General features: G+C 52.1%; 1 protein-coding gene across 4 annotated transcripts; it reads left to right on the top strand.

Moving 5' to 3' along the window:
- The first annotated feature begins 1,294 nt into the window (after positions 1 to 1,294).
- Slc8b1 (solute carrier family 8 member B1) lies at positions 1,295 to 24,619 on the top strand. 4 transcript variants are annotated; one of them, XM_063271592.1, is made up of 16 exons: positions 1,295 to 1,415; positions 3,038 to 3,260; positions 9,581 to 9,733; positions 9,821 to 9,873; positions 11,196 to 11,254; positions 11,377 to 11,481; positions 11,566 to 11,733; positions 12,638 to 12,745; positions 14,686 to 14,745; positions 14,918 to 15,048; positions 15,781 to 15,922; positions 17,665 to 17,786; positions 20,702 to 20,855; positions 21,456 to 21,536; positions 22,035 to 22,102; positions 23,646 to 24,619. In XM_063271592.1, exons 2-16 carry the CDS (start codon positions 3,105 to 3,107, stop codon positions 23,841 to 23,843), a joined length of 1,758 nt encoding a protein of 585 aa, XP_063127662.1. In that variant the 5' UTR covers positions 1,295 to 1,415; positions 3,038 to 3,104; the 3' UTR covers positions 23,844 to 24,619. The 4 variants fall into 4 exon arrangements, 3 of the variants coding, with proteins under 3 accessions (XP_063127662.1, XP_063127664.1, NP_001017488.1); NM_001017488.1 differs by having other exon boundaries at positions 1,351 to 1,415; positions 11,196 to 11,253; positions 11,376 to 11,481; XM_063271594.1 differs by lacking the exon at positions 17,665 to 17,786.
- Positions 24,620 to 24,622: the final 3 nt, after the last annotated feature.

Here is a 24,622-nt window from a genome sequence, read left to right as displayed (position 1 = left end):
ATGGGGGTTCTGGAGTTCTACTGCTCAACTTATTATTATTATTATTATTATTATTATTATTATTATTATTATTATTATTAAATTGTATTTGTCTTACATCCTGACCCCAGTTTCCCCTCCCTCCCACCTGTTCCGCTTACCATGCCAGATGTTGTAACACATGCGGCTTACTGAATACATTACATTTGTTAATTTGGTGTGTGTGTGTGTGTGTGTGTGTGTGTGTGTGTGTGTGTGTGTGTGAGTGTGTGCGCACATGCGTGCACACATGTGCCATGGTGCACGTGTGGAAGTCAGAGGACAACCTCCAGGAGTAAGAGCTCCATCCCTGTTGGGTTCCAGGGATCAAGCTCAGGTTGTGGGGCTTAGCGTCATTGCCCTCATTACACACTGAGCCATCCCTGCAGCCCCGGTGTGCTCTTTAATTAACTGTGATTCTGGGTACTAATCCTATGGCTGAGGTTACTCAGCAAGTGCCCACCAGTGCCATTGATTTTCCCACCTCGCCACATTTGCATTCTGGGAAATGGTCTTTCTAAAGCCTTGAACTGGAACCCGGGCAGGCTTTGAGTTTGTTTTTAATCTCACCAGCCTCCTGAGAGGCTGAAGTGGCAGGGCTATGCCGCTATCCATCTTGATGTTTGCTGTAGCTGGGGGTGCAGCTCAGTGGCTACGTGTGTGCCTAGCATCCAAAGGACGCTGTAGAGGGGAATGCTGAGAAACCTCACGAGGATCCTCAGGTCCTGGTGTTCCAGGCTCTACAGTCAGACTACTTGCAGGCAGCAGGAGGCCATTTTCACTGGGTGTATTTTCAAATCATCACCACCACCATCATTGTCACCCTCATCTTTATCACCATCATACTGAGAAAATGTCTTGCTGTGATGCTCAAACTGGCCTTAATATCACAATCTTCTTGCCTCTGCCTCCGGAGTCCCAGGATTACGGGCACACATCACCACATCCTGTTTCCCCTTACATTACTATAACTCTCACCCTTCCACCCATCCTCAGTAACGGAAGCTCCAAGCTTCACCTCCCTCAGACTTCTCTCGTGCCTCCTGAAATCTATAACCCACGTGCTTTCTGTATAGTTTTTGCCTGAAAGCAGAAGTGACTGGCTGGGGACAGAAAGCGGGTGGAGAATGAGGAAGACTTCAGGGGACAGTTCACACAGTCTCACTCTCGGCTGGGAGACTGCGTCTTTAAGAGCTGGGGCGGGGCGCGCCTTAAGGGCGTGTTCTAGGCGGGGATAGAGAGACCTGGGCGTGGCTCGACTGGTAAGTGGGCGGGACGGGGTTTGTGGGGGCGTGGCCCGGCAGCTGCGGGCCGGGACTCTAAGGGCGGAAGGTTGTGGCGCTGGCTGTCCTAGCTAGAGGAAGACTCCAGGCTCTCGTACCCAGGCCCCACCCGAGGTAAGAGGAGCTTCGCAGCCCGAGCACCCGTCACCCCAACTTCAGCTTCTCAAGCCGAGTTCCAGCTGGGACCCCAGATCAGAAAGCGCTGCCCGGTTCCCATCCCCATCCCTTGCCATCAAGTCTACACACAGGTGTCCACAACCCGGAGGCGCTCAGTTAGTGCTTACTTGGAAATGAGTGACTTGTGTTGGGGACGCGGTGTCTGGCTGCCCCTTGGGTGAGCGCTCGAGTCCATTTCACAGATGCGGACCCAGAGGGCATAAGCCCAGCCTTCCCCAAACAGAAAATGCAGAGAGGGAACTGGAGGGCTGAGTGTTTTTCCACTCCACATCCGTGCCAAGTGAAGTAGCTAGAAAAAGGAGGGAAGAGACTCATTCCCTGTCAACAGGTGAGGAAGCGGCTGGGTTCCCTTCCTCCTCTGGGGTCACATCTTGTCCTTTTCCCTCCTTCCCCCGGTGGTGGCGATTTAGAAATGGTTGGGCAAAGAACCACACCCCCTCAAAAAAACAAAAAACAGCTCTAATGGCCTTTGCCTCCCCGATTGCAAAAAATCAAATGCACAAAACGTTTGAGGCAGCTTGCCTGAGACGTGGAGCCAGTTTTCTGCTTGGATAGAAAAATAAAACTCTTTCCTCCTGTCTAGAGGAAGTGAGTTATTCCTACTGCAGCCCCACCCCCGCCTCTGCTGGTCCTAGTTTAGGTGGCTTTGAGCAACTCACTTCCCTCTGGGCCTCGATTTCCCCATCCAAGAACTGTTGGCTTTGTGGCTTTCTTCCTTGCCACACGACTTGGGGAGCCTGGTGAACTTTTATCCTCATTCAGCAATGTGTGGCGCTTTAGCTGACAGTCAGGAATTAGTCACTTCCTGGTGCCTCCGTTTCCCCATGGAAGGATACACCAACAGGTTGTTGAGGTTGTGAGGCACCAGCCTCTTTGGTCACAGCCAAGTCCAACCTCAGCCACTGAGGAGGCTGAGGCAAAAGAAATAGGCGCTCAAGGTCAGCCTGGCAGACTTTCGAGATCCTGCCTCAAAATAAGAAGTAGGAAGAGGGCTAGAACCAGGCCGTGGTTCAAATTTATAATCCCAACGCTTCCAAACCAGAAGCAAGAGGACTGTCACTAGCTCAAGGGCAGCCTGGGCTACCTAGTGAATTCCAGGCTAGCCTGTCTCAAAAAAAAAAAAAAATCATCAAGGCTGGAGATTATAGCTCAATGGTAGAGTGCTTGGCAAGCGTATGTAAGTCCCCGAGGTCCATCTTTGATGTCACCCAAAAAGAAAAAATAACAACAACAACAAAAACCTTGAAAATCTGAGTTCCTAGTTCTTGCGACTGAACTCCTACTTCTCATACTGATGTCATTCAGCTGTTTGGCTCGCTCCCTAAGCCTCTTGCAAACCTCTTGAAGGGCAGGTCCAGGGAGACCCCTAGGGGGTGAGTGGTGGTGGGGAGCACTCCGGAACAGGAAGCATGTGATGCCGGCCCAGGAGGGAAGTGCTGCTTGGGAAAGGGGCTTCCATATGGGTAGGATAGGGACTTGGCTTTGCAGGAAAAGGTCCCTGGGCTCCTCCTCCTGAGGCCTGCAGTGATAGAATCCCCTCCTCTTACCCCACCCTGCAGGCACTGGAGTGGCCAACCCGCGGAAACTCAAGTGAGCAGAGGGCGCTGGTCAGGCCCCAAGGGGCCCATGGCAGGCAGATGGCTGGATCCGCTCTGGGCGCCTGGCTTCCTCTGTGTGGCTCTGATACTGGAGACGGCATCTGGGGCCGGAGATCTATCCACAAAAGCACATGGACACATCCAGTTTTCAGCCAGAGGTGTCAACCAGACTGCCATGGCAGACGTGAGTACCCTGGCAGGACAGGAAGGTGGGTCTGGTGGGGGCGTGTCTGTTCTGTTCCCAGCTAATCATCATGTGACCCTGATCTACAGGAGCTCAGTTGGCCCCGCTGAGAGATAAAGGTAGAGATTTCAGAGAACAGTGAGCTATGTAGCCATTAACACTGTGTGGGAAGGCTGTGATTGTCTGCAGTGGTCGGTGGACAGTGACAAACTCGTTCAGTGACCCAGTCATCTTGGAGACAGGCTTTAAAGGAAGAGAGGGTGCCTCTTTCAGGGGCAGACATGTGAGGGAAAGGCCAGGAACAAGTGCAAAGGCCCTGTGGCAGATTCTATCTTAGTATGCTCCCAGACAGCAAAGAGGCCGGAAGGGCTGATCAGTATGTAGAAGGTTAAATCAGGTGGGTGGAGAAGTAATTTTGGCTTGATTTTAAAAGGACCGGGGCTGAGGGAGGGTGAGAATCAGGAGCCAGAGGAGGATTTTAAGCAGAGGGATAGTCAAAGTCTGATTTACGGAATTCCCCCCTGGCTGCTTTGGAGAGGCTGGCTTGAAAGCAGAGAGGATGGTCACTCAGAGACCAGTGAAGGGACGGGAGAGCCCCGGCCGCCTCCAGGCTGGGAGCCTGGGAACATGATGGTTGGGTTTGGAGTAGTGCTGGAGACACAGGAAGAGGGATACGCAGACGGATGGGGGGGGGGGGAGCAGGCAGAGGTGAGGATGACGTGGTTGCCATGGTCCAGCCTGATTATCTGAGGGTGTCCTAGTGGTTGGGGGTCCCTGGGGGAGGAGTGGTGGGCTAGACAAAGGCAGATAGACAGGGAGTAGAGGAGGCCACGGTGCAACCCAAGGCACCTAGGATCTCTACCTGTGCTTTCTTTCTTTTTTTTTTTTCTGTGTGTGTGTGTGTGTGTGTGTGTGTGTGTGTGTGTGTGTGTGTTATATGTGTATGTATATGTGAGAGATGTGTAGTGTGCTTTTATATATACATATATGCACGCATGTTTGCATATGCAGAGGTTTGCACGTGGCCACGTGGCAGGTGCACATGAACAACGTATTCATGAGCACGTGGAAGCCTGCAGTTGATATCAAGATGGCTCATTCTTCTGCTGTGCTCACTGAGGTAGGCTCTCTCCGTCAAACCCAGAGCTCACCAATACGGCCGTGCTGGCTGGTTAGCCACCTTGGGCTGTGGAATCCCCTCTTCCTTCTGAGGCTGGGATTACAGGTGACTTCACACCCACCCAGCATTTACATGGTTTCTGGGGGGCATCCACACTCCAGGCCTCACGGGTTCAGGGTGAGCAGCTCTAACCACTGAGCAATCCTCCCGGCCCTTTCTTTTGTTCGTCCAAGACAGGCTTTCACGTTTGTCGGGCTGACTGGAACTCAACAACATAGTAGAGAATAACCCCAAACTGATCCTCCAGCCTTCAGCTCCTGAGGGCTGGGTTGACAGGCAGGTGTCACCATGCCTGGTTGCATTATGTGGATCCGTGGGTAGAGTGCAGGGCCTCGAGCATGCTAAGGCATGTAATCCTACCCACTGAGTCGTGCCGAGGCACATGTGTTTTCTGTGTCAGAAATCACAGGCCCCAGCCACCTGCTCTGAGAGCCCTGTCACCTACACCAAATTTACAGGCAGGGGTGTCTTCATCCCGCCCTCGGAGAAGGTAATTGGAGGATAGAGCCCATTTTATAGATGGGTGGGAAGTGTGCAGTTACCGACTTATAAACTTGGTTGCTACTTCCCTGACTCTGAGGGTCAAGGATGTGAAGTTGGCTGTGAGTGAAGTGGCCCCGTGGATCCCTTGTGACAAACCAAACCTTCCTCTTGAGGACATCGGGCCCCAGGACAGATTCCATCAACATCCATTGCTGGACACTTGACCCTCTGCCTGGGTCCTGAGGGCCACCACCCTCAGTGTATGCTACTGTGCAGCCTCTGCTCTTGTTTTTGTCTTGTTTTTGTTCTTAAACAAGAACTTGGTGCTGTAGCCCGAGCTACCCAGGCTGCGTAAACCCAAAAATTTAATGTTTACTGTTTAAGCCTTCTGAGTACATGAGCTACTATGCTGGTGTGTGTTTGCGTGTGTTTGCGTGTGTGTATTTTAGACAGGCTCTCAATATGCAGACAGGCTGCCCTGCAACTTTGCTTCCTGAGTACTGGGACTAAGCTGTTTGTGCCACCACACCTAGAAGGGTAACTGATGTTTATTGAGCCTCTACTGTGTGCAGGAATTGGACTTACGGAGCCATCCCCCTGTGGCTTCCACTGCTCTGGATACAGGCCAAGAAATAAATCGAAGAAATAACAAAGTAAAAAAGAAGAATGTGGGTGTGGTGTGAGATCCGGGAAGCCAGCTGTTTCGCCTCAGGCTGTCAGGGAAGGGCTTTGCGTGCTGAGTGTTTCATTTTCCTTTCTTTATTCTTGGGTTTTGGAGACAGGGTTTTTCTGTGTAGCTCTGACTGTCCTGGGATTCTCCAGGCTGGCCTCGAACTTTGGGACCAGTTTGTCTCTGCCTCCTGAGTGCTGGATCAAAGGCGTGTCGTGATGTTTTCATTGAGGCCTGCTCGGTAGGTGCAGAGGCCCTGGCGTAGGGGCAAAGTGATATTTTCACTTACTGAGGGAGGTCCCCATGACTGGAATACTATGCAAAAGGAGAAAGGGGGAGACCCCGGTCAAAGGCAGGTGGCTCAGCCCAGGAATTTCAAACCGTTATAGTACCTTCTTTTTTTTTTTAATCTTTACATTTATCTGTGTGTGTGTACCTCTGTGTGTGTGTGTGTGTGTGTGTGTGTGTGTGTGTGTGTGTGCATGTGTAGGCATGCCATAGCAGGCTTGTGGAGGTCAGAGTTCAATGCACAAGAATCTCTTCTCTCTTATGTGGGTTCTGGGGATTGAACCCAGGCCATTAGGTATTCCCTGTTGATGCATGGGGAGGGGGATTGCTACAAGCCCCAAACAACACAGCTCCTGGTTGTGGAGGTGCACTTGGAACCTGGAGGCTCAAAGGTCAGGAATTCAAGGCCAGCTTGGGCTACATGAGACCCTGCCTCAACACAATAAGATTGGCAAATGCCCAGGTTACCTCTGGTTCTGGGGCTCTGCCTGGCATGGGTGGGGCTCGGTCCTGAGATGACACCCGTGGTTGTCTCACTTGCTAGTCTCTAGGAATTGTACCGTGCTGGATCCGGGTCCTTCTGTTTCCCCTGTGGTCTCTCTCACTTTGCCTGCCTTGGTTCTGACCCTCCTGCTACTCTCTCAGGAAGATCTTGGGGGCCACCAGCTAATCTCAGAGAACACTATCCTCAGATAACCATGACCACAGTCCTCAATCAGCACACAGGTTCACATCACACAGCACACAGGACTGAACACTATTTGGGCCACCATTTCTATAAGCACAGTTACTGAGTAGTCTGTCTGTCTGTTGTTTGTCTATCTGTGTCTATGTAGCTCTGCCTATATGCAGTTCTGACTGTCTGTCTATCTGTCTGTGTCTCTTCAGGTACCTGCGCTGGCACTTTGGGGACATCTCAGCACACAAAAGAGTCAGGCCTGCTGCTGACAGAGAATAAGGGGATCAAAGGTTCCTGACTTCCTAGTTCATTGATTGGCCTCTTTCTCTGACAGCCTCATCCCTCTTGGGTGCAGAGGGAGGGCAGGGGAGGACACAGGGAACAAATGGCAGTAAGGTGACAGTGGCCAGAGCACTTTGAGTGAAGAAGAAAACAGAGTTCAGAGACAGTCACCGTGTGCAGAGATCACACAGCTGGACACTCAGGGGCTCCTGACCGCCCAGATTTTGCTGTCCTTCACTGGATAGAGGGAGACACTGTGGTCCCAAGCCACACCCGATTTGCCACTTGTCTGGCTCTGTGGGTTCAGAGTTATGGGAGGTTGTTTTTGCTGTAGAACTTGGATGTCTTTCAGGAGGACATGTGACTTCCCAGAAGTCCAAGCGGCCCCGTGTGTTTAGCATTTCTGCAATGTGTGTGGTTCCCAGGCATGGAACTGGCTGTCCATGCCTAACCCCCGAGCCCAGTGTCCTCTGAGTTCTCCTGAGCTGAAGTGGAGCCTCAGGGAAGAGGGTGGCGGGGGTTGTGGGAAAGTGGATGGGTCCCCTGGGCCAGACCCAGAGCACTGCCGGACTGGTCCTGTGCTACCTAGTGCATGCTGGGAGAGGGCTGGCCTGGGGCAGGGGGAGGGATATCCAGCTCAGGCAGGGGCTGGGCAGTCAGGCCATGTGACAGGAGGCCACTGTTAGAGGACTTGCCTTGCTGACTCATTCCAGTGTCTCTGGGACACTGAGAGTGTCCCACATGTCATTGTCCTGTGTTCATGTTCGTGTGTGTGTGTGTGTGTGTGTGTGTGTGTGTGTGTGTGTGTTTTCCTTAGGCTTAGGCTAACCCTGAGGAAGGAGAGGAGGGCTCTCTGTAGCTGGCCCAAGCCAGGCAAAGCTGGGTGAAACACATCTGCTGGGTGGTTGCAGGGGTGCAGTGTCCCTTCCCCTCTCTGTGCCTCAGTTTCTCACTTATGAAGTAAAATCCATTGAACTATTTCCCAGGCTTCTTGTGTCCAAGGAAGGTGATGCCCCCCAGAGTGGCAGACCAAGCCTGTGAGCCCACAGTAGGGCTGCTTTCGGACCATGAACTGCTTATAGAGTGCTTTCACAGAGTGCTGTTGTGGATGCACAAGGCCCTGGGTTCCCTCCCTAGCACTTCATAAACCATGGTAGTGTTTGCTTGGCATCCAAGTCCAGGGAGGCAGAAGAAGGAGGATCAGAGGTGCAAGGTCATCCCCAGCAAGTAGCACAGTCCAGGCCGACCCTATCCCCACAAAACTCTCCCAGCATGCCCCACTGGTGACAGGAGTGAGGTGCTGGCTCACTCCTGACTTCCTCCCCAGCGCTAGAGCTCCTGGGGTCACAGTGGCAGCCACTAGCCCCGCTTTTTTGGCTGTGTCCATTTCTAACCTCTGTCCTGTAACGACACCACACTCACCTCTTTAGCACACCTCATGCTGTGAGACTCTCAGCTTCTAGAGGTCACTGCCCAGCTCAGGACTTTCACTTCTTGGGTTTTTCCCTGACAAAATATTCCGACTCATGCATCCAGTCATGTGCAAGGAAGTTCACTGTGGGTTAAGCAAGTCACCCCCTAAGGGGGAACCTCTGAGTCTCCTAGGGGTGAGAGAACAGAACACAGCCATTGTCATCTGAAAGACTACAGTGATGCATGGGGCAGAGGGGTGAACAGTAGCTTGCCGAGCCCTGGAATCCCACATGTGCACTTGGTGGCAGGTGGATCTCTGAGTCTGAGGCCAGCCTGGTCAACTTAGCAAGTTCCAGGACAGCTAAAGAGCCAGCAAAGAAGGGTCCTAGCAAGGAAGATAAGAGGGGTGGTGGAGGGGTTGGGGATTTAGCTCAGTGGTAGAGCGCTTGCCTAGCAAGCACAAGGCCCTGGGTTTGGTCCTCAGCTCCCGGAAAAAAAAAAAAAAAAGAAAAGAAAAGAAAGAGGGGAGGTGGAAACTACAGTGTCTGTCTGTCTGTCTGTCTGTCCTAATCCCAGCAGACTCTGCCCCATCTGGACCCTTCAAAGTTGCCTTAGTTTCCTCACAGTAGTTTGAAGCTCCTGACACTGCCTGGTGAACTTAGTCACTTTTCTCTACGAATACATGACATTCCATCCATCGGTAGTAAAGCTGTGCGTGCTTCAAAGTGGCAACGGTTCGATTGGAGGAAGAGGGAGACGGTGGGCGGGGCTGGGAACAGTCATCTTCATACGTTGTTTTTTAAACATGTGTATTTTTATTATTTTTAACTGTGTATTTGCGTGTGGGTGTGTACACAGGACGTGGGTGCCCTAGCAGGCCAGAGGTATCAGCATCCCCTGACAGATGCAAGCCACCAGATGTGTTAGTGCTGGGAGCCTATCCCTGCACCTCTGCTCTTAAATCACTGAGCCGTCGCTTCAGCCCTCACTGAGACGTCTCTTTAACCCCTATGGCTTTACTTTAGAGCAAACATGTCTTTGTGAATTACTGTGCTAACTTGGATCCATCACGTTTATGTGTCTGTTTATTTTATGCAAATGAAGGACATGAATATGGAGATCTGAGGCCGGCTTTTGGAGTCATTTCCACCACTTGGGACTTGGTGCTCAGCAAGCACCTTTACCTACTGAGACGTCTTGCTGGCCCACAAGTTTAAATTGGGTGGAGTGGGTTAGGGACAGACTCATATTCAAGTGCTTACGTGGCTCCAATCCAGCACCCCCATGGCTCTGCCACCCATATCCCCTGCCTTCCCTCTCCACAGTGCCGAGCTGTGTGTAGCCTGAACACATCTGACCGCTGTGACTTTGTCAAGAGGAATCCCGACTGCCACAGCGAGGGGGGCTACCTGGACTACCTCAAGGGCATCTTCTGCTACTTCCCCCCCAACCTCCTCCCTCTGGCCATCACCCTCTATGTGAGTCTGTACCCTGGGACCTGGTGATGGGCATGTGTCTGCAGAAGGATGTAATTCTTGTCTCTCTCCTTTTCTGGTCCCCACCAGGTTTTCTGGCTCCTTTACCTCTTTCTGATCCTCGGAGTCACCGCAGCCAAGTTGTGAGTGTGGCCTGGCCTCGTGTCCATCTTCATCGATGGGAAAATGCAATCCCGAGAGCTGAGATGGCAGTGACACGCTTTGGGGAACTGATAGGGCAGGGGCCAGTCACTGTGGGCGTGCTTGTTGGTGGCTATAATTGGCCAAAGAGTCTCACGCATGTGTACATGTGGGCTTATGGCAGAGGGGCCTCTCGCGTGTATCCCTGCTTATGGCGACCAGAGGTCAATCTCAGTTGTTGGGAGTTTTGTTCGTTTGCTTTTCAAGTCAGGGTTGCTCTGTGTAGCCCTGGCTGTCCTGAAACTCTTTCTATAGATGAGGCTGGCCTTGAACTCAGAGATCTACCTGCCTCTGCCTCCTGAGTTCTGGGATTAAAGATGTGCTTGCTATGCTGTGGGGGTTGGGGTCATAGAAGTAGCCTTTGTGGGATTCTTTTTTCTTTTCTTTTCTTTTTTATTGGATATTGGATATTTTCTTTATTTCAAATGGTATCCCCTTTCCTGGTTTCCCCTCCAGCAACCCCCTATCTCATTTCCCACCTCCTGCTTCTATGAGGGTGCTCCTCCATCCACCCACTTTCTCCCGCCTCCCCGCCCTGGCATTCCCCTACACTGGGGCATTGAGCCTTCATAGGACTAAGGATCTCCTCCCATTGATGCCTGGCAAGGCATATATGCCTAGATCCTTAAGAAGAACACCCTCAAGGCTATCCAGAGACCGCCCCGCCTGGGCTACATATGCAGCTGGAACCATGGGTCCCTCCATGTGTACTCTTTGGTTGTGGTTTAGTCTCTGGGAGCTCTGGTTGGTTGATACTGTTGTTCTTCCTATGGGGTTGCAAACCCCTTCAGCTCCTTCAGTCCTTTCTCTGTCTCCTCCACTGGGGACCCCATTTTCAGTCCAATGGTTGGTTGCGAGCATCCGCCTCTGTATTAGTCAGGCTGTGGCAGGGCCCCTCAGGAGACAGCTCTATCAGGCTCCTGTCAGCGTGCACTTCTTGGCATCCGCAATAGTGTGGGTTTGGTGGCTGCATATGGGATGGATCCCCAGGTGGGGCCGTCTCTGGATGGCCTTGCAGGTGTTCTTAAGGATCTAGGCATTCTGTTTTTTGAGAAGGGGCCTCTCACTAGCCTGGCTCACTGACTGGTCTAGACTGACTGGCCAGTGAACCCCCGTTTCCCCACTACTAAAGACATGTCACCATGCCAAGCTTTCACGTGGGGTCCTGGGGATTGAACAGGACACTCTGGTTTACAAGGCAAACACTTGGACTGGCTGAGTCGCCTCCCAGCAGACCCTGACAGCTGGCTCTTCCCCCCTCTAGCTTCTGCCCTAACTTGTCAGCCATCTCCACCAGCCTCAAGCTCTCCCACAACGTGGCAGTATCCTTTGATCCAGACCCCCGCAGGAGAGGATGGTCAGGGGAGGCAGGAACACAGGGTGGGTGGTGGCTATGGGGCTAGGATGTGGTCTTCATGGAATCCCCCTTGACATACTCCCCCATGGTGTCACCTTCCTGGCCTTTGGAAATGGCGCTCCAGACATTTTCAGTGCTCTCGTGGCTTTCTCAGACCCTCGTACTGCTGGCCTGGCCATTGGGGCTCTGTTTGGTGAGCACAACCTCATTAGGGTCTGGAGGTATTGGGGGATCGCCCAGGGTGTTGCCTCTTGAGCTCTGGTCTCCTGTCTTCCAGGTGCAGGGGTGCTGGTCACTACTGTGGTGGCTGGTGGCATCACCATCCTGCGTCCCTTCATGGCTGCCTCCAGGCCCTTCCTCAGGGACATCACTTTCTATATGGTGGCCGTGTTCCTCACCTTCACCGCACTCTATCTCGGCAGGATCACACTGGTGTGGGCACTGGGTGAGCAGTTGGGGCCACTCAGGGAACGGAGTCTCTGGAAATGTGTGGGGACAGAATCGATTTTATTCAAAGTGACAACTACTTAAGCCAGCTAAGAGTGAGCAAAGGGGATGGGGTGAGGAGGGGGGGATGAGAGTGAGAGGGGGGAGGGGCAGAACCAGGGTGGCTTTCAGGTGTGATTGTGACCCCAGGGGCCTCACAGCAAACTGGGTCCGTTCTGATTGAGAGAAGGCCCATGAGAACATCAGGGAAGGGCAGGTTAAGAGTCAGTGGTTAAGAGCACTGACTGCTCTTCCAGAGGTCCTGAGTTCAATTCCCGGCAGCCATACAGTGGCTCACAGCCATCTGTGATGGGATCTGACGCCCTCTTCTGGTGTGTCTGAAGACAGCTACAGTGTACTCACATATATAAAATAAATAAATAATAAAAAAAAGAAAGGATTTCCTCCTCCATGGGGAGAAAGAAAGAAAGAGAGAAAGAAAGAAAGAAAGAAAGAAAGAAAGAAAGAAAGAAAGTAAGTCAGGGAAGCCAGGAAGAGACACGTGGCCCAGGGACCAGCCACAGATGGGACTATTACTTCCCCATTTCCCTGGCAGGAAGATGGAGTCATATAGCCACAGAAGGTGATAGGCCAGAGACAGGGAAGCCAAGCAGGGGGTATCATGGACCACATCCCACTGGCCTGCTGCTCTAGGTTCCTGCATGGTGACTTAAGGGTTACTGAGCCCCTGTGCTTTCTTCCCTGACTGAGGGGGTTCGTGGCATATAGGCAAGAAAGGTTAAGCCTAGAATAGCAAGAAAAAGGTAGAGTCACCGAGGCGGCCACTCGTCCTCCAGGACTGTGCTAGGCCTATGTCTGCCATCCGGATGACACCTGGTGACAGTCTGCACCCCTGCCTGCAGGTTACCTGGGCCTCTATGTCTTCTATGTGGTCACGGTCATCATCTGCACTTGGGTCTACCAAAGGCAGCGGAGCAGGTCTTTGGTCCACTCCATATCAGAGACACCAGGTGAGGAACCTCCACAAGGGGACGGAGGGGATGGAGGGGATGGAGGGGACAGGTGCCTCTGTTCTTCACTGCTGCCTCATGTCCCCCAAGACCAGTCCATGTTCTGCCATGCCATTTCTTCTCCCTGCCCCAGTTTGTGCTGGCAAGCTACAGAACCTTCTTGTCCACGCATTACAGTTGGCTTCACTCTGCCCTTGGGAAGAATCCAGATGAACCCTATAGGCACATGTGCAGAGCACAGGTACACACATACACACAAGTGCACCACACCTCCGCACATGCTCATGTGTACATAGCACATCCAAAATACACAGAAATGCAGGGCATGCAAAACAGGGTCCACAGAAGGCACACATGAGCACATACATGCACACACGCAATATACTGCACACACGCATACACATGAAATACACTACATTCATTCAATACACAGACACACATCCACACATGTAATACAATGCGCACATGCACATACATGCATGCACACACGCAATGCACTGCACACATGCACATACATGCACTGATAGGAGTACCACACAGGATTCAAGTGTTTACAGCAGGCCAGGCATGTCTTGTGACTCCATCTCCTTGGTGACACTTCTTACATATGGGGACTCTTACTTCACTCCTCTATGGGGAGAAAATAGACGCAGGGAGAAATGAAGTCCTTTCAAAGCCCAGCAACTGGAATAAGGGACAACTAGTATTCCAGCTGACCCAGACCCCAAAGGCCACCCCTGCCGTTCTGTCACCAGTCTGCTTAAAGCGTGTGTATGTACCTGTGAACCTGCAGGGGGCAGCACTGTCTCATTCCTGGCATAGAGCAGAGACTGAGACCTCCTCCAGGAAGCCTGCCAGAATTTCTTCCCTCTCCACCAAGCAAGCTGTTAGAATTCAGAGCCTGCCCCACTGTTGGGTCTGCAGATACATGGAAGGTTGGAGGTTGGGATGGGAAGAGACAAGTGATTCTGAGAGAGACCAAGATCACAGAGAGGCAGAAAGAAGTCTGGACCTGCTCCTGTCTGGTGAGGGGTGGGGGCCACTTGAGAGCTGGAACTTTAGAGGAACATTCTAGGCACACTATAAAGCATTGTCGTCGTTTATTGGGCATGCTGGCACACACCTCCAAACCAGCACATGGGAGGCAGAAGCAGGACTCAGGGCTAGGGGCAGCAAGATGGTTCAGCAAGTGAGGATGCTTGCCGCCAACCCTGAGGATCTGAGTTCAAGGCTGAAGGGAAAAAAAAAAAAAAACCAACTCCCGTTGGTTGTCCTCTGACCTCCACAGGGGTGCACATGTAAACGTGCATACACATACATACAATAAATGAATATATGTGTGTGTGCATATGTATGTATGTAATGTATGTATGTATGTATGTATGTATGTATGTATGTATGTATGTATTCTAAAAATCGCTTCTCAGCCTTTTGGCTAAGATCAAGTGTATATATTCTAGGATAGCCTGGAATACATAGCAGAGAGACAGACAGACAGACAGTGTAGCTACCTAGCACCAACCTGCCTGTTTGGTATTGAACTGCGCATTGCCACAGCCTGAGGTTTGAGGATGTCCTACAAGTCCTGCTCCCACAGCATAGGGATTTCTGAGAAAAGCGAAAATGTGTGTGTGTGTGTGTGTGTGTGTGTGTGTGTGTGTGTGTGTGTGTGTCTGGCATGGTGATGTGACCCTGTTTTTCCAGCGCTATGGTGATGGAGGTGGGAAGAAGTTCAGGGCCAGCCTGGGCCACGTGAGACCCTGCCAAGGAAGGAGGGGGATAAAGAAGAAGGGATGGAGGGAGGGAGGAAGACCTGAACACTTGTCTATTAACTCTGCCCTGTCCCAGGGGGTGAACCCCTGACCCGGCATGGTTCTGGAAGGTTCTGGGATGTCATGGGGGCGTGGTAACCATACCTGCCCTGCTCCTGTTTCCCACAGAGCTACTGACTGATTCAGAAGAGGATCAGATGTCTTCCAACACCAACAGCTATGACTATGGTAAGGACGGGTCCTGGACCCACAGCCATAAGGACACCAGGGACCAGCCTTCCCTGAGCTGAACTGGGGCTTGGTTCATGGGCTGGGCTGGGAGGGCAGGGAAGGCAAGGGGAAATATAGGCCTTCATGGATGAGCCATCGTGGCCACTCCTGCCCTGCCTGGACCACACAGGAGAGGAGTACCGGCCTCTGCTGCTGGGTGAGGAGACCACTGGGCAGATCCTGCTCCAAGCCCTGAATCCCTTGGACTACAGGAAGTGGAGAACTCAGTCGATATCCTGCAAGCTCCTGAAAGTGGCCAAGGTAAGAGGGGCCCAGGCTTCAGGCTCTCAGCCTTGTGACTGTAATATAGTGTGGGCTCTTGTTTTGAGACAGGGCTTACTTGTGTAGTTCTGGCTGGCCTGGAACTCACTATGTAGACCAATCTGACCTTGAACTCACAGAGCTCCACCTGCCTCTGCTTTCTGAGTCTTGAGGTTAAGGCTGTGCACCATCATCCCCGGCCACTGTGGCCTGTCAGCTGGAGTCCACTGAAATAAATGCCCTTTTAGTGGCCACCCTGGGACGTAGGGGGGAAACTGAGTCCCCAAGCTTGGCTGGTGACCTGACCCAGGGCTACCTATGCTATAAAGGAAGAAAGTTGTCTTCCCTGGACAGGGAAACCCACCATTGTCCTGGGTAGATTTTAGGCCTCTTTAGTCTCAGGAATAAAGAATGAACCGTGTTTCCACCCTGTGGCTATGATGTCATTTGAGCCCCTGTTTTCTTCAGCATAAAATGGGGATCATTGGGCTGGGGACATAGCTCGCTGGTAGAGCATTGCCTAACATGCATGAAGCCCTGGTTCCCATCCCCAGACTGTGTACGTGGGGTTTGGGAGGTATTCCTCTAATCCTGGCTCTGAGGAGGCAGAAACAGAGATGGGGACAGCGTGCACACGGGCGTGGGGCCGGGGCTGCTTGTGGGTGCTTTGCAGCAACTGAGCACTCCAGGGTTGCTGAACCCACTCCCACTGACACCCTCCCACTCCCCCAGTTGCCTGTGGAGTTCTTGTTGCTGCTCACGGTACCCGTTGTGGACCCCGACAAGGATGATCGGAACTGGAAACGGCCACTCAACTGTCTGCAGCTGGTCATCAGCCCCCTGGTCCTGGTCCTGACCCTGCAGTCGGGGGTCTGTGAGTACCCCTCCTCCACTGTGTCCGTCCTCCTCCTCCTCTTCCTCCCCCTCCCCTCCCCCTTCCCCCCTCCTCCTCTTCTTCCTCTCCTTCCCTCCTCCCTCTTCCTCTCTTCCTCCTCCTCCTCTTCCTCCTATCCCAGAGTCTGTCTTATCAGGCTAGGGCACGCCCATCCAAGAGTCTCCCCTATTGGTCCTCTGGCTGCCTCCAGGTAGAGCTATAGACAGGTGACCCTCAGGCCAAGTCCTGCACTCTGCCCATCAAAGACTTGAGGAGGGCTGTGGGATGGCTAGGGTCAGAGATAGAGCACTTGCCCAGCAGCTGAGGCGCTGGATTCCATGTCCGGTTCTACAGGCTGTATGTGGTAGCAAATGCCTTTAATCCACCCCAGCACTCGAGTGGCAGAAGCAGGTAGATCTTTGAACTTGAGGCCAGCCTGGTCTACACAGTGAGTTCCAGGATAGCCAGAACTATACAGTGAGACCCTGTCTTTAAAAAAAAAAACAAATATAGAATGGGGTATTTGATAATAATTCCGGCTTTATCATCTTGAAATCTGGACCTGAGAGAAAAACTGGCAGAGCCCAAAGGTGGCTCTTGAATGAGTGTAGGCAGCTTGTATGACCCCAAAACCCTCCATCGCTGGCCCCACCCATGCTGGCTTTCCTCACCACTCCCGAATGGCCATGTGGCTGCCTTGTTCTGGCTGAAGAGCACACAGACTCACCAGACACTTTTCTGGTTTTGCCCGTTTTTTTCTCATGTTCTAAGGTAGCACAGACCTCATTTCTCTCCTGGCATCTCCCCTCAACCCAAGGTTGGTGGGGTGGGAGTCTTCGGCCAAAGGCTTGGGTGAACATCGCGTAACTTTCATGCCAGGGTGAACATAGGCCACGTTTGGGTGATGTGTGCTCAGTTTATGGCGGGATGTAGGGGAGGGGGATGGGGTGCCTGGAAGCCTAGTCCCCTGCAGCCTCTGTCCCTGGGGTAGTTATGGCCCTGCCTCCCACCAGGGGAAGTCTGGAGCCTACTTTACAACCATTGACTGGGGCTTTCTCTAGGAAGGAACCCAGGGCCTCACACAGCTAAATGTGAGCATGCCTCTGCTTTAGCCCCAGATCTCACTTTTTTATTTGATTTTATTTTTTTTTAATGTGAATTGGTGTCTTGCCTGCATATGTGTCTGTGTGAGGGTGTCAGATATCCTAAGAATTGGGGTCACAGACGGTTGTGAATTGTCATGCGGGTGCTGGGAATTGAACCTGGGACCTCTGGAAGAGCAGCCAGTGCTCTTAAACCACAGAGCCATCTCTATAGCCCCTCACTTTTGTTTTAATATTAGATACTTTTAATAGGTACCCAAGACTAACCTTGAACGCACTACAGAGCGTCACCATAAACTCACAATCTTTTTGTTTCCATCCCTGGAGAACTGAGATTACCAACGTATACCATGCTGTCTGGTTTATGTGATACCAGAGAAAGAACCTAGGCTTCATGCATCCTAGGGGCACTGCCTACTGAGCCAACTGCTTCCTCAGCATGCTAACCTCCCCTCCCCACTTCCTGGCATTTTCGAGACGGAGTCTTATTTATATCATGACAGCCTTCAACTCCCTATTTAGCTGGGGCTAGCCTCAAACTTCTGAACCTATTCAAAGGCCCTGGGTCACTGCGGGGGCTGGCGGGAGGAAGTGGGGAGGCCATCCTGGGGGATCCCAGTTCCCTTTCTTGCCCCACAGATGGCATCTATGAGATCGGTGGCCTCCTTCCTGTGTGGGCTGTAGTGGTGATCGTGGGCACAGCCCTGGCTTCAGTGACCTTCTTTGCCACATCTAACAGCGAACCCCCTAGACTGCACTGGGTAAGAATTGGCAGCCTCTGGTGGGTAGCCTGGGTGTGTTTCTGGAGTAATATGGTGAATGGGAAAGTCTACCCTGCGGGTGAGTGGAACCCCAAGCCATTTGCCTGTTCTGGCTTTTTTTTTTTTTTACTCCGATGTGGATAGACTTATTTTTAATTGCGATATTACTCACCTGCTTTTCAGTTTTTTTGTTTGTTCTATTACTTTTTGTGTTTTTAGATTTATTTATTTTTATGTGTATGACTGACTGGCTTGCACACGCACATCTGTGCACCGTATACGTGCCTGGTACCCTAAGAGGCCAGAAGAGGGCGCTAGATACCCTGCATCAGGAGTTGCCTGTGGTTACGGGCCATCCAATGTGGGCACCAGGAACTGACCCACCCTGCAGGAGCCACAAATGCTCTTAACTGCAGAGCCAACCCCTCCAGCCCCTACTTTCTGCTTTTTCAGCACAAAGCCTCATGTAGCTCAGAATGACCTTGAACTCCTGATCCCCCTGCCTCTGACTCCCAGTGATGTGACCAGGTGTGGTTGTGTTTCAGGGTGCTGAAGCTAGAACTCAAGGTTCAAGCACACTAGGCCGGTGCTCTGCCCAGCTGTGCCCCTGCGCTGATGGGTTTGTCTCATTCAGAGCTGTGTGAGCAGTTTCAGGCCATCTCACCTCCTCAGAACTGTGTGCCTGGTAGCCTCAGCCTCAGCAGCCCCTGCAACTTTTTCTGTCTCTCTCTAGACTTGCTGATTCTGGATCTTTATTCCCCTACTTTTTTCTTAAAAAAATGTTCTTACTACATTCCTGTGTGTGTGTGTGTGTGTGTGTGTGTGTGTGTGTGTGTGTGCACACGCGTGCCCATGATATGTTTGTGGAGGTCAGAGACAACCTGTGGAAGTTGGCTTTCTCCTTCTTCTACCTTGTGGATTTGGAAGACTGAGTGTAGGTTGTCAGACTTGAGAGCAAGTTCCTTTGCCCACCTTCCCTCTGTCTCTCTGTCCGTCCATCTGTCCGTCCATCTGTCCGTCCATCCATCCATCCATCCTTCCCTCCCTCCTTTGTGGTGCTAGACAAGCATATTCACCACTGATCTGTATCCCCAGCCCTCTTTTGGGGGGTCTTGCTATGCAAGCTGGATTCGAACTTGAGATGCTCCCACCCGGGCCCCTTCGCAGTACCCATCACACCCCAGCTGCATTCCGGACATTGAGGGCATCGCAGTAGAACGTGCCTGGTGTCTTTTGATGGCAGTTGTGTCTTCACAGGCCATCCCTGCTCTCATGTGTAGCTCCTCCCTCTTCCGAAGAGGACAGCCTGCGCTGGGATGGCACCCGCCAGCATCCCTCAAACCCAGCCCCTTTCATCTGTCTGGGTCCCACCACCACCGCTAAGGCCATTCCTCAGCGACAGCATGCACTTTGCTTTGGCTAGTCAGCCAAAGAAATATAATAATATATACTCAACCTTTTTACTTTTAAATAAGTATTTGGATTGGATAAAAGCCTGGGGCAGAAATGTTTTTTTCCTCGTGAACTTTGCTGGGAGTGGAGTCCCTGGGTTGTGGTGACTGCTCCTTTTGATTTCCGAGGAACCATTGTTGGAGAGAGCAGCCGATCTCCTCAGGGGCCGTCACTGTCAGGTGTTTCTCCTTCCACTCCTTCTGGCCTCCAGGGCTCACTGTGATGTTCAGGTGGTTTGTCCAGAGATTAGTTTCCTCCAAAATTTTACTTAAACTCGTTTATTTCAGTGTTTTGAGATCAGGTCTCTTGTAGCCCAGACTGGCCTCAGGTTTGCTGTATAATCGGGGAGGAACTTGGACTTCTGAGCATCCTGAGTCCACCTCCCAAGCACTGAGAACAGGTAGTGCTGGGAATCAAACCCCGGGCTTAGGACAAGCTAGGTGAGCCCTTCACCACCTGAGCCTCATACCTCACTCTGTAGACCAGGCTAGCCTCAAACTCACAGAGATTCAACTACCTCTGATTGGTAAGCATGAGGACTAAACGTGTGTGTCACAACTGCCTCCTCAAGTCTTTCACTTTTAAACAGCTTTTTAAAAAATATTTATTTATTGATTGATTGATCAATTGATTGATTGTATTCGAGTATACTATTGCTGTCTTCAGACACACCAGAAGAGGGCACCGGATCCCATTACAGATGGTTGTGAGCCACCATGTGGTTGCTGGGAATTGAACTCAGGACCTCTGGAAGAGCAGTCAGTGCTTTTTTTTTTTTTTTTTTTTTTCTTTTCTTTTTTTCGGAGCTGGGGCAGTCAGTGCTCTTAACCCCTGAGCCATCTCTCCTTTAAACAGTTATTAATAGGAGAAAAAAATTAGAGATGGCAAGATGGCTGAGGAAGTCAAGGCGCTTACCAAAGTCTGGTCACATGAGTTGTGTCCCCAGCAGCCACATGGTGGAGAGAGTGGGGGAGGGAATAATTGCTAAATGTGTGCACCACCCCTCGAATTGAATGCATGTGCTTCCCTGCCCCACGCAAAGTAAATGTCAAAAAAAATCATTTTTAAAGATGTAGAAAGCCAGGTGTGCTAGTATGCGCCTCTAATCCCAGCACTGGGGAGCACAGGCAGGAAGACCAGATGTTTGAGGTCCCATGTAGGCAGTTCGAAGCCAGCCTATGTGTTGTGAGACCCTCTACCCAAAATGAATGAACGAATGTAATAATTTTTTAAAAGATCTCCACCAAATAGCACCAAGCTAACCTTTTATTGATTACATACTGTATAGCAAGCACTAACCCACTCACTGTAAACTCATAAATCTTGAGTTCTGTCAGGCAAATACTCTGCCACTGGGTCACCCTCTGGCCAGGGTTATAGGTACCTGCTACCCAGTTTACAGACAGGACAAGTCCTGCTGGGGATCGGCCGGGGTCCCATCGAGATCCCCATTCCCTCCGCAGCTCTTTGCTTTCCTGGGTTTCCTGACCAGCGCCCTGTGGATCAATGCAGCTGCCACGGAGGTGGTGAACATCTTGCGGTCCCTGGGCGTGGTCTTCCGTCTGAGCAACACCGTCCTAGGGCTGACCCTCCTGGCCTGGGGGAACAGCATTGGAGGTAACTGGGAGCTCTGGGATGGCTCTTCTCTTCCCTAGCCATACTCATAGGTAGAGAGGACATCCAGGGTGTGTTTCTTCTGCACCAGCGGGGTGCCCACTGTCACTTTCGAGTGACAGTGGGAGTCTGGGGAGTGTGACACTAAACCACCACTGCGCTGGAACATCCTATAGAGTCTTTCCTAGTTTGATGCTTGAAACACTCCGTAGATCCCCAGAGTTCGGGGAGGATGTGAAACTCATTACAGCCAACCATGTTGAGTGTGTGTGTGTGTTTCTGTTTATGTGTTGGGATGGGGGTGACACACAGGCTGTCACACATACAAACCCACCCCACTCGTTTAGCCCTGGCAGCCAATTACGTTCGGCCGCTTTACACACCGAACAGGATCATTCTAGCATGGAGCTGGGAGTGTAGAATCTGGCTGTTCTCGGTTCAGCTCTTCGAGCGTCTTACCTAAAGCACACGAAGGTGCCCTGAAGAGATTGTGGGGTAATAGCGCTACACCCCTAAGGAGGCGGGCCTTTATCCTCATTTGTTGACTGACTAGTTATATAAATAGGAAACTGCACCCCCTCACAGCGTATTCTCTCTGCGCAGATGCGTTCTCAGATTTCACGCTGGCCCGCCAGGGATACCCTCGGATGGCCTTCTCTGCCTGTTTTGGCGGCATCATCTTCAGTATCCTTTGCGGGGCTTCTCTGAGCCCCTGTGTGATGTCTCAGCTCTGAGGGTCACGGGTGGACTCTGAGCATCCCACCCTTGAGACGGGCTGGGGAACCTGTGGCTTCACTTTTGCATTCGTAGGTGGGGAATCTTGAGATTCCCATCTTGTGGGACACTCGGGACAACCTCAGGTTAGTACAAAGGAAGCAACCTGGAGTAAGCCTTAGGGCGGCGGCCATCTTCCCTAGCCTGCCCCACCCACAGCACGGGGGCGTGGTCACTTAGCTTCAGTTTCCCCCAGCTGCTGAGCGCTCGCTCACAGGTATCCGGCATATCTAACACTCCGTTTGACACCCAGTTTATTAGAGGCACCAACACTGGGGCCCAGGGAGGAGGCTGTGGACAACAAAGAAGCCCATGAGGGCTCTGAGCTGATGGCTGGGGTTGAGCCTCTGTGAGGTAGGCTGCAGGGTTGGGCGTGGGCTCCAGCAGAGCTTCCTGAACCTACGGCAGATATCCTGGTTGGTGTGGGACTGGGCTGCTTGCTACAAATTGTCCGGAGCCATGCTTCCGAGGTGAAGGTCAGTAGTGGGGTGCAGACTATCTTGAAAATATTATGCACGGGGGTTGGAAGGAGTTTCCCTGCGAGCAGGACAAGTCTTTGAGATACAGCCTGCGTGGAGTGGGCAAGCGGCCTGAGGCCTTGGTCCTGGGCCCCGTGACTGAAGTCCTCGCTGTGTAATTGGATGGGGTGTCACCCGGCTTTGCCAGTGAAGGGGAATGATAACACACCCCAACTTCCTGGATAGCTCCAGGGAGGAGCTGGGAGAAGAGGGCGTGGGGTCCAGCATACAAAGGGAGGAGTTTTAAACACCTCAGGGCTAGCCTAGGTCCTTGTGAATGCTAAGACATATGTTTGGGGGGGGGGTGGAGTCTGGGAGTCTGCAGTTTGTGGGAACCTGGGGAGTCAAACTTGTGGCTCACAAATGCTGAGTATTATACCCCTAGCCGGGGAACCTCTGTGTGTGTACGAGCGTGTGTGTGTGTACATGTGTGCACACAACCGCATATGCGTGTGCATGCAGTTATACACTTGTGCAGACAGAAACTGAAGGTGGTCATTGAGTGACCTCCCATGACTTTTTCCCCTAATCTATCCAGACAGGGAGCTCACTGAATCTGGACCTCAAATGATTTTGGGTTAGGCTAGTGGCCAGCCAGCACCAGTAGCAATCCTTCTGTCTCCACCCTTAGTGCTATGGTGACAGATACATTAGGAGATCCAAACCCAGGGTCACCATGTTTATGTAGCAAGTTTTTTGTTTTTGTTTTTGTTTTGTTTTGTTTTGTTTTGTTTTGTTTTGTTTGTAATACAGGCTCTGGTTTGGCAAACACACCAGAATTTTAAACAAGATTCTTTGGGGCCAGTGACTGTTATACAAAAGTGCTGGGTACTGCACCCAGGACTACCTGTCAGGCCGGGTAAAGAGAGGCGGGACAGACAGCAAGCACCAAACACGGGCAGTCATTCACACAACTGCCATTTCTTCGACTACACCCTTCAAACACGGAAGGGCTGAGAGGTGTGTCTAACGAACACTTCCATACCCAGCCCTTACCCGCTTCTAAGCTTGCTTTCTGCATCCTGCCTGGACCATGTCTTGATGCAGGATCACATCCTCAGCTACACAGAAGTCAGAATGTAGCAGCAGACAGCCAGAGCCACCCACAGTCCACGCCTGTAATCCCCGTACTCAGGAGACTGAGGCAGGAGGATTGCCCTGAGCTCAAAGCCAGACTAAGCTACAGGGCAAGGTCGTTGGGTGACTGGGGATGTGGCTCAGTCAGCAGCACGGTGTTTGCCTAGCATGCACGAGGCCCTGGGTTTGAATCCCCAGCACACCCTCCCTCCAAAATAGAGTGTGGGAATGCATGCCTGTCATCGATAACATGGGAGACCAGGAAGAAAGCAAGATAAGACTACCCCTGCTTTGGAGTCTAGAAGTTTGCAACTCTCACCCTACATGGCAGACCCCATAGCTGTGTACCAAGGGCCCCTTCATGGTGTGTATGGACCAGAAGGCTCCCACAGCGGGTGCTGAACAACTTCTGTTCTCCCCACAGCTGGAACCAGACGGACTGCTGGTGTGGGTGCTGGCCAGTGCGCTGGGCCTCAGCCTGGTCTTCTCCCTGGTCTCGGTTCCGCTCCAGTGTTTCCAGCTCAGCAAGGCCTACGGCCTCTGCCTCCTCCTCTTCTATATATGTTTCATTGTGGTGGTCCTCCTCACGGAGTTCGGGGTGATTCACTTGAAGGCTGACTGAAGCTGCTTGGCCTGGAGGTTTAGGGGTGATTCTGCTAGCCTCCTGAGGAGAGAACAGGAGTGGGGTGGGGGAACCCCCTGTAGTTCCCATGTAGCTCCTGAGAAGGTAGTCTCACTGCCGGAGCTCTGCACGGATGGGAAGGTCCTGGCTGCCGGCACCCAACAGCCTTAGCATGGGGATCTGGAGGCTGGTTTTGCTGGGGACAATCCCAAGTGGGAATGACAGATCTGAATGACAGCGGAGACTCTGGGGAGGGCAGCCCGTCAGCCCCCATCCCTGCTGGGCTCTAGGCAGCCCTGTGGCTTCCTGGTAGGCTCTTCCACTCTCTGTGGTGTCAGCTGAGTCCCACGCCAGCAGTGTTGGCTGAACAGACTCCGCCAGACTGGGTCTCTCAGCCTCTGTGTCAGGTCAGCCAGAGGAAATAGGTCAAGTTGACAGCAGCAGCAGGCAGTAAGTACTGAGTGGGGTGCCTCAGAAGCACCCAGGCTCTGCCCTTCCCAGTTGGTAGCTGCTGCATTGGACTGTGGGACTAAATCCTTCTAGAACATTGTGTTCCAAACTCTGGCTCCCCGCATCTACAAGACAGGAGCCAGCTTGGGCCCTGTGTCTACCTCAAGGGGAGCTGGGGAGTGGGATGACCCTCCCAGGGGTGTCTTGCAAGGGGTGTGACCAGCCTTTTAAAAATACCACTCATTCCCTGACCGCCTTCAGCTGTAACTAGGAGACTTGACTTGTTGTTGTTGTTCAAAAATAAAAGACTCGTTAATTCAAGTGTACCA

The sequence above is a fragment of the Rattus norvegicus genome, chromosome 12 (genome assembly GCF_036323735.1).
Source record: "Rattus norvegicus strain BN/NHsdMcwi chromosome 12, GRCr8, whole genome shotgun sequence".
Classification (NCBI taxonomy): Eukaryota; Metazoa; Chordata; class Mammalia; order Rodentia; family Muridae; genus Rattus; species Rattus norvegicus.
This window is presented reverse-complemented; position numbering and strand designations above follow the sequence as displayed.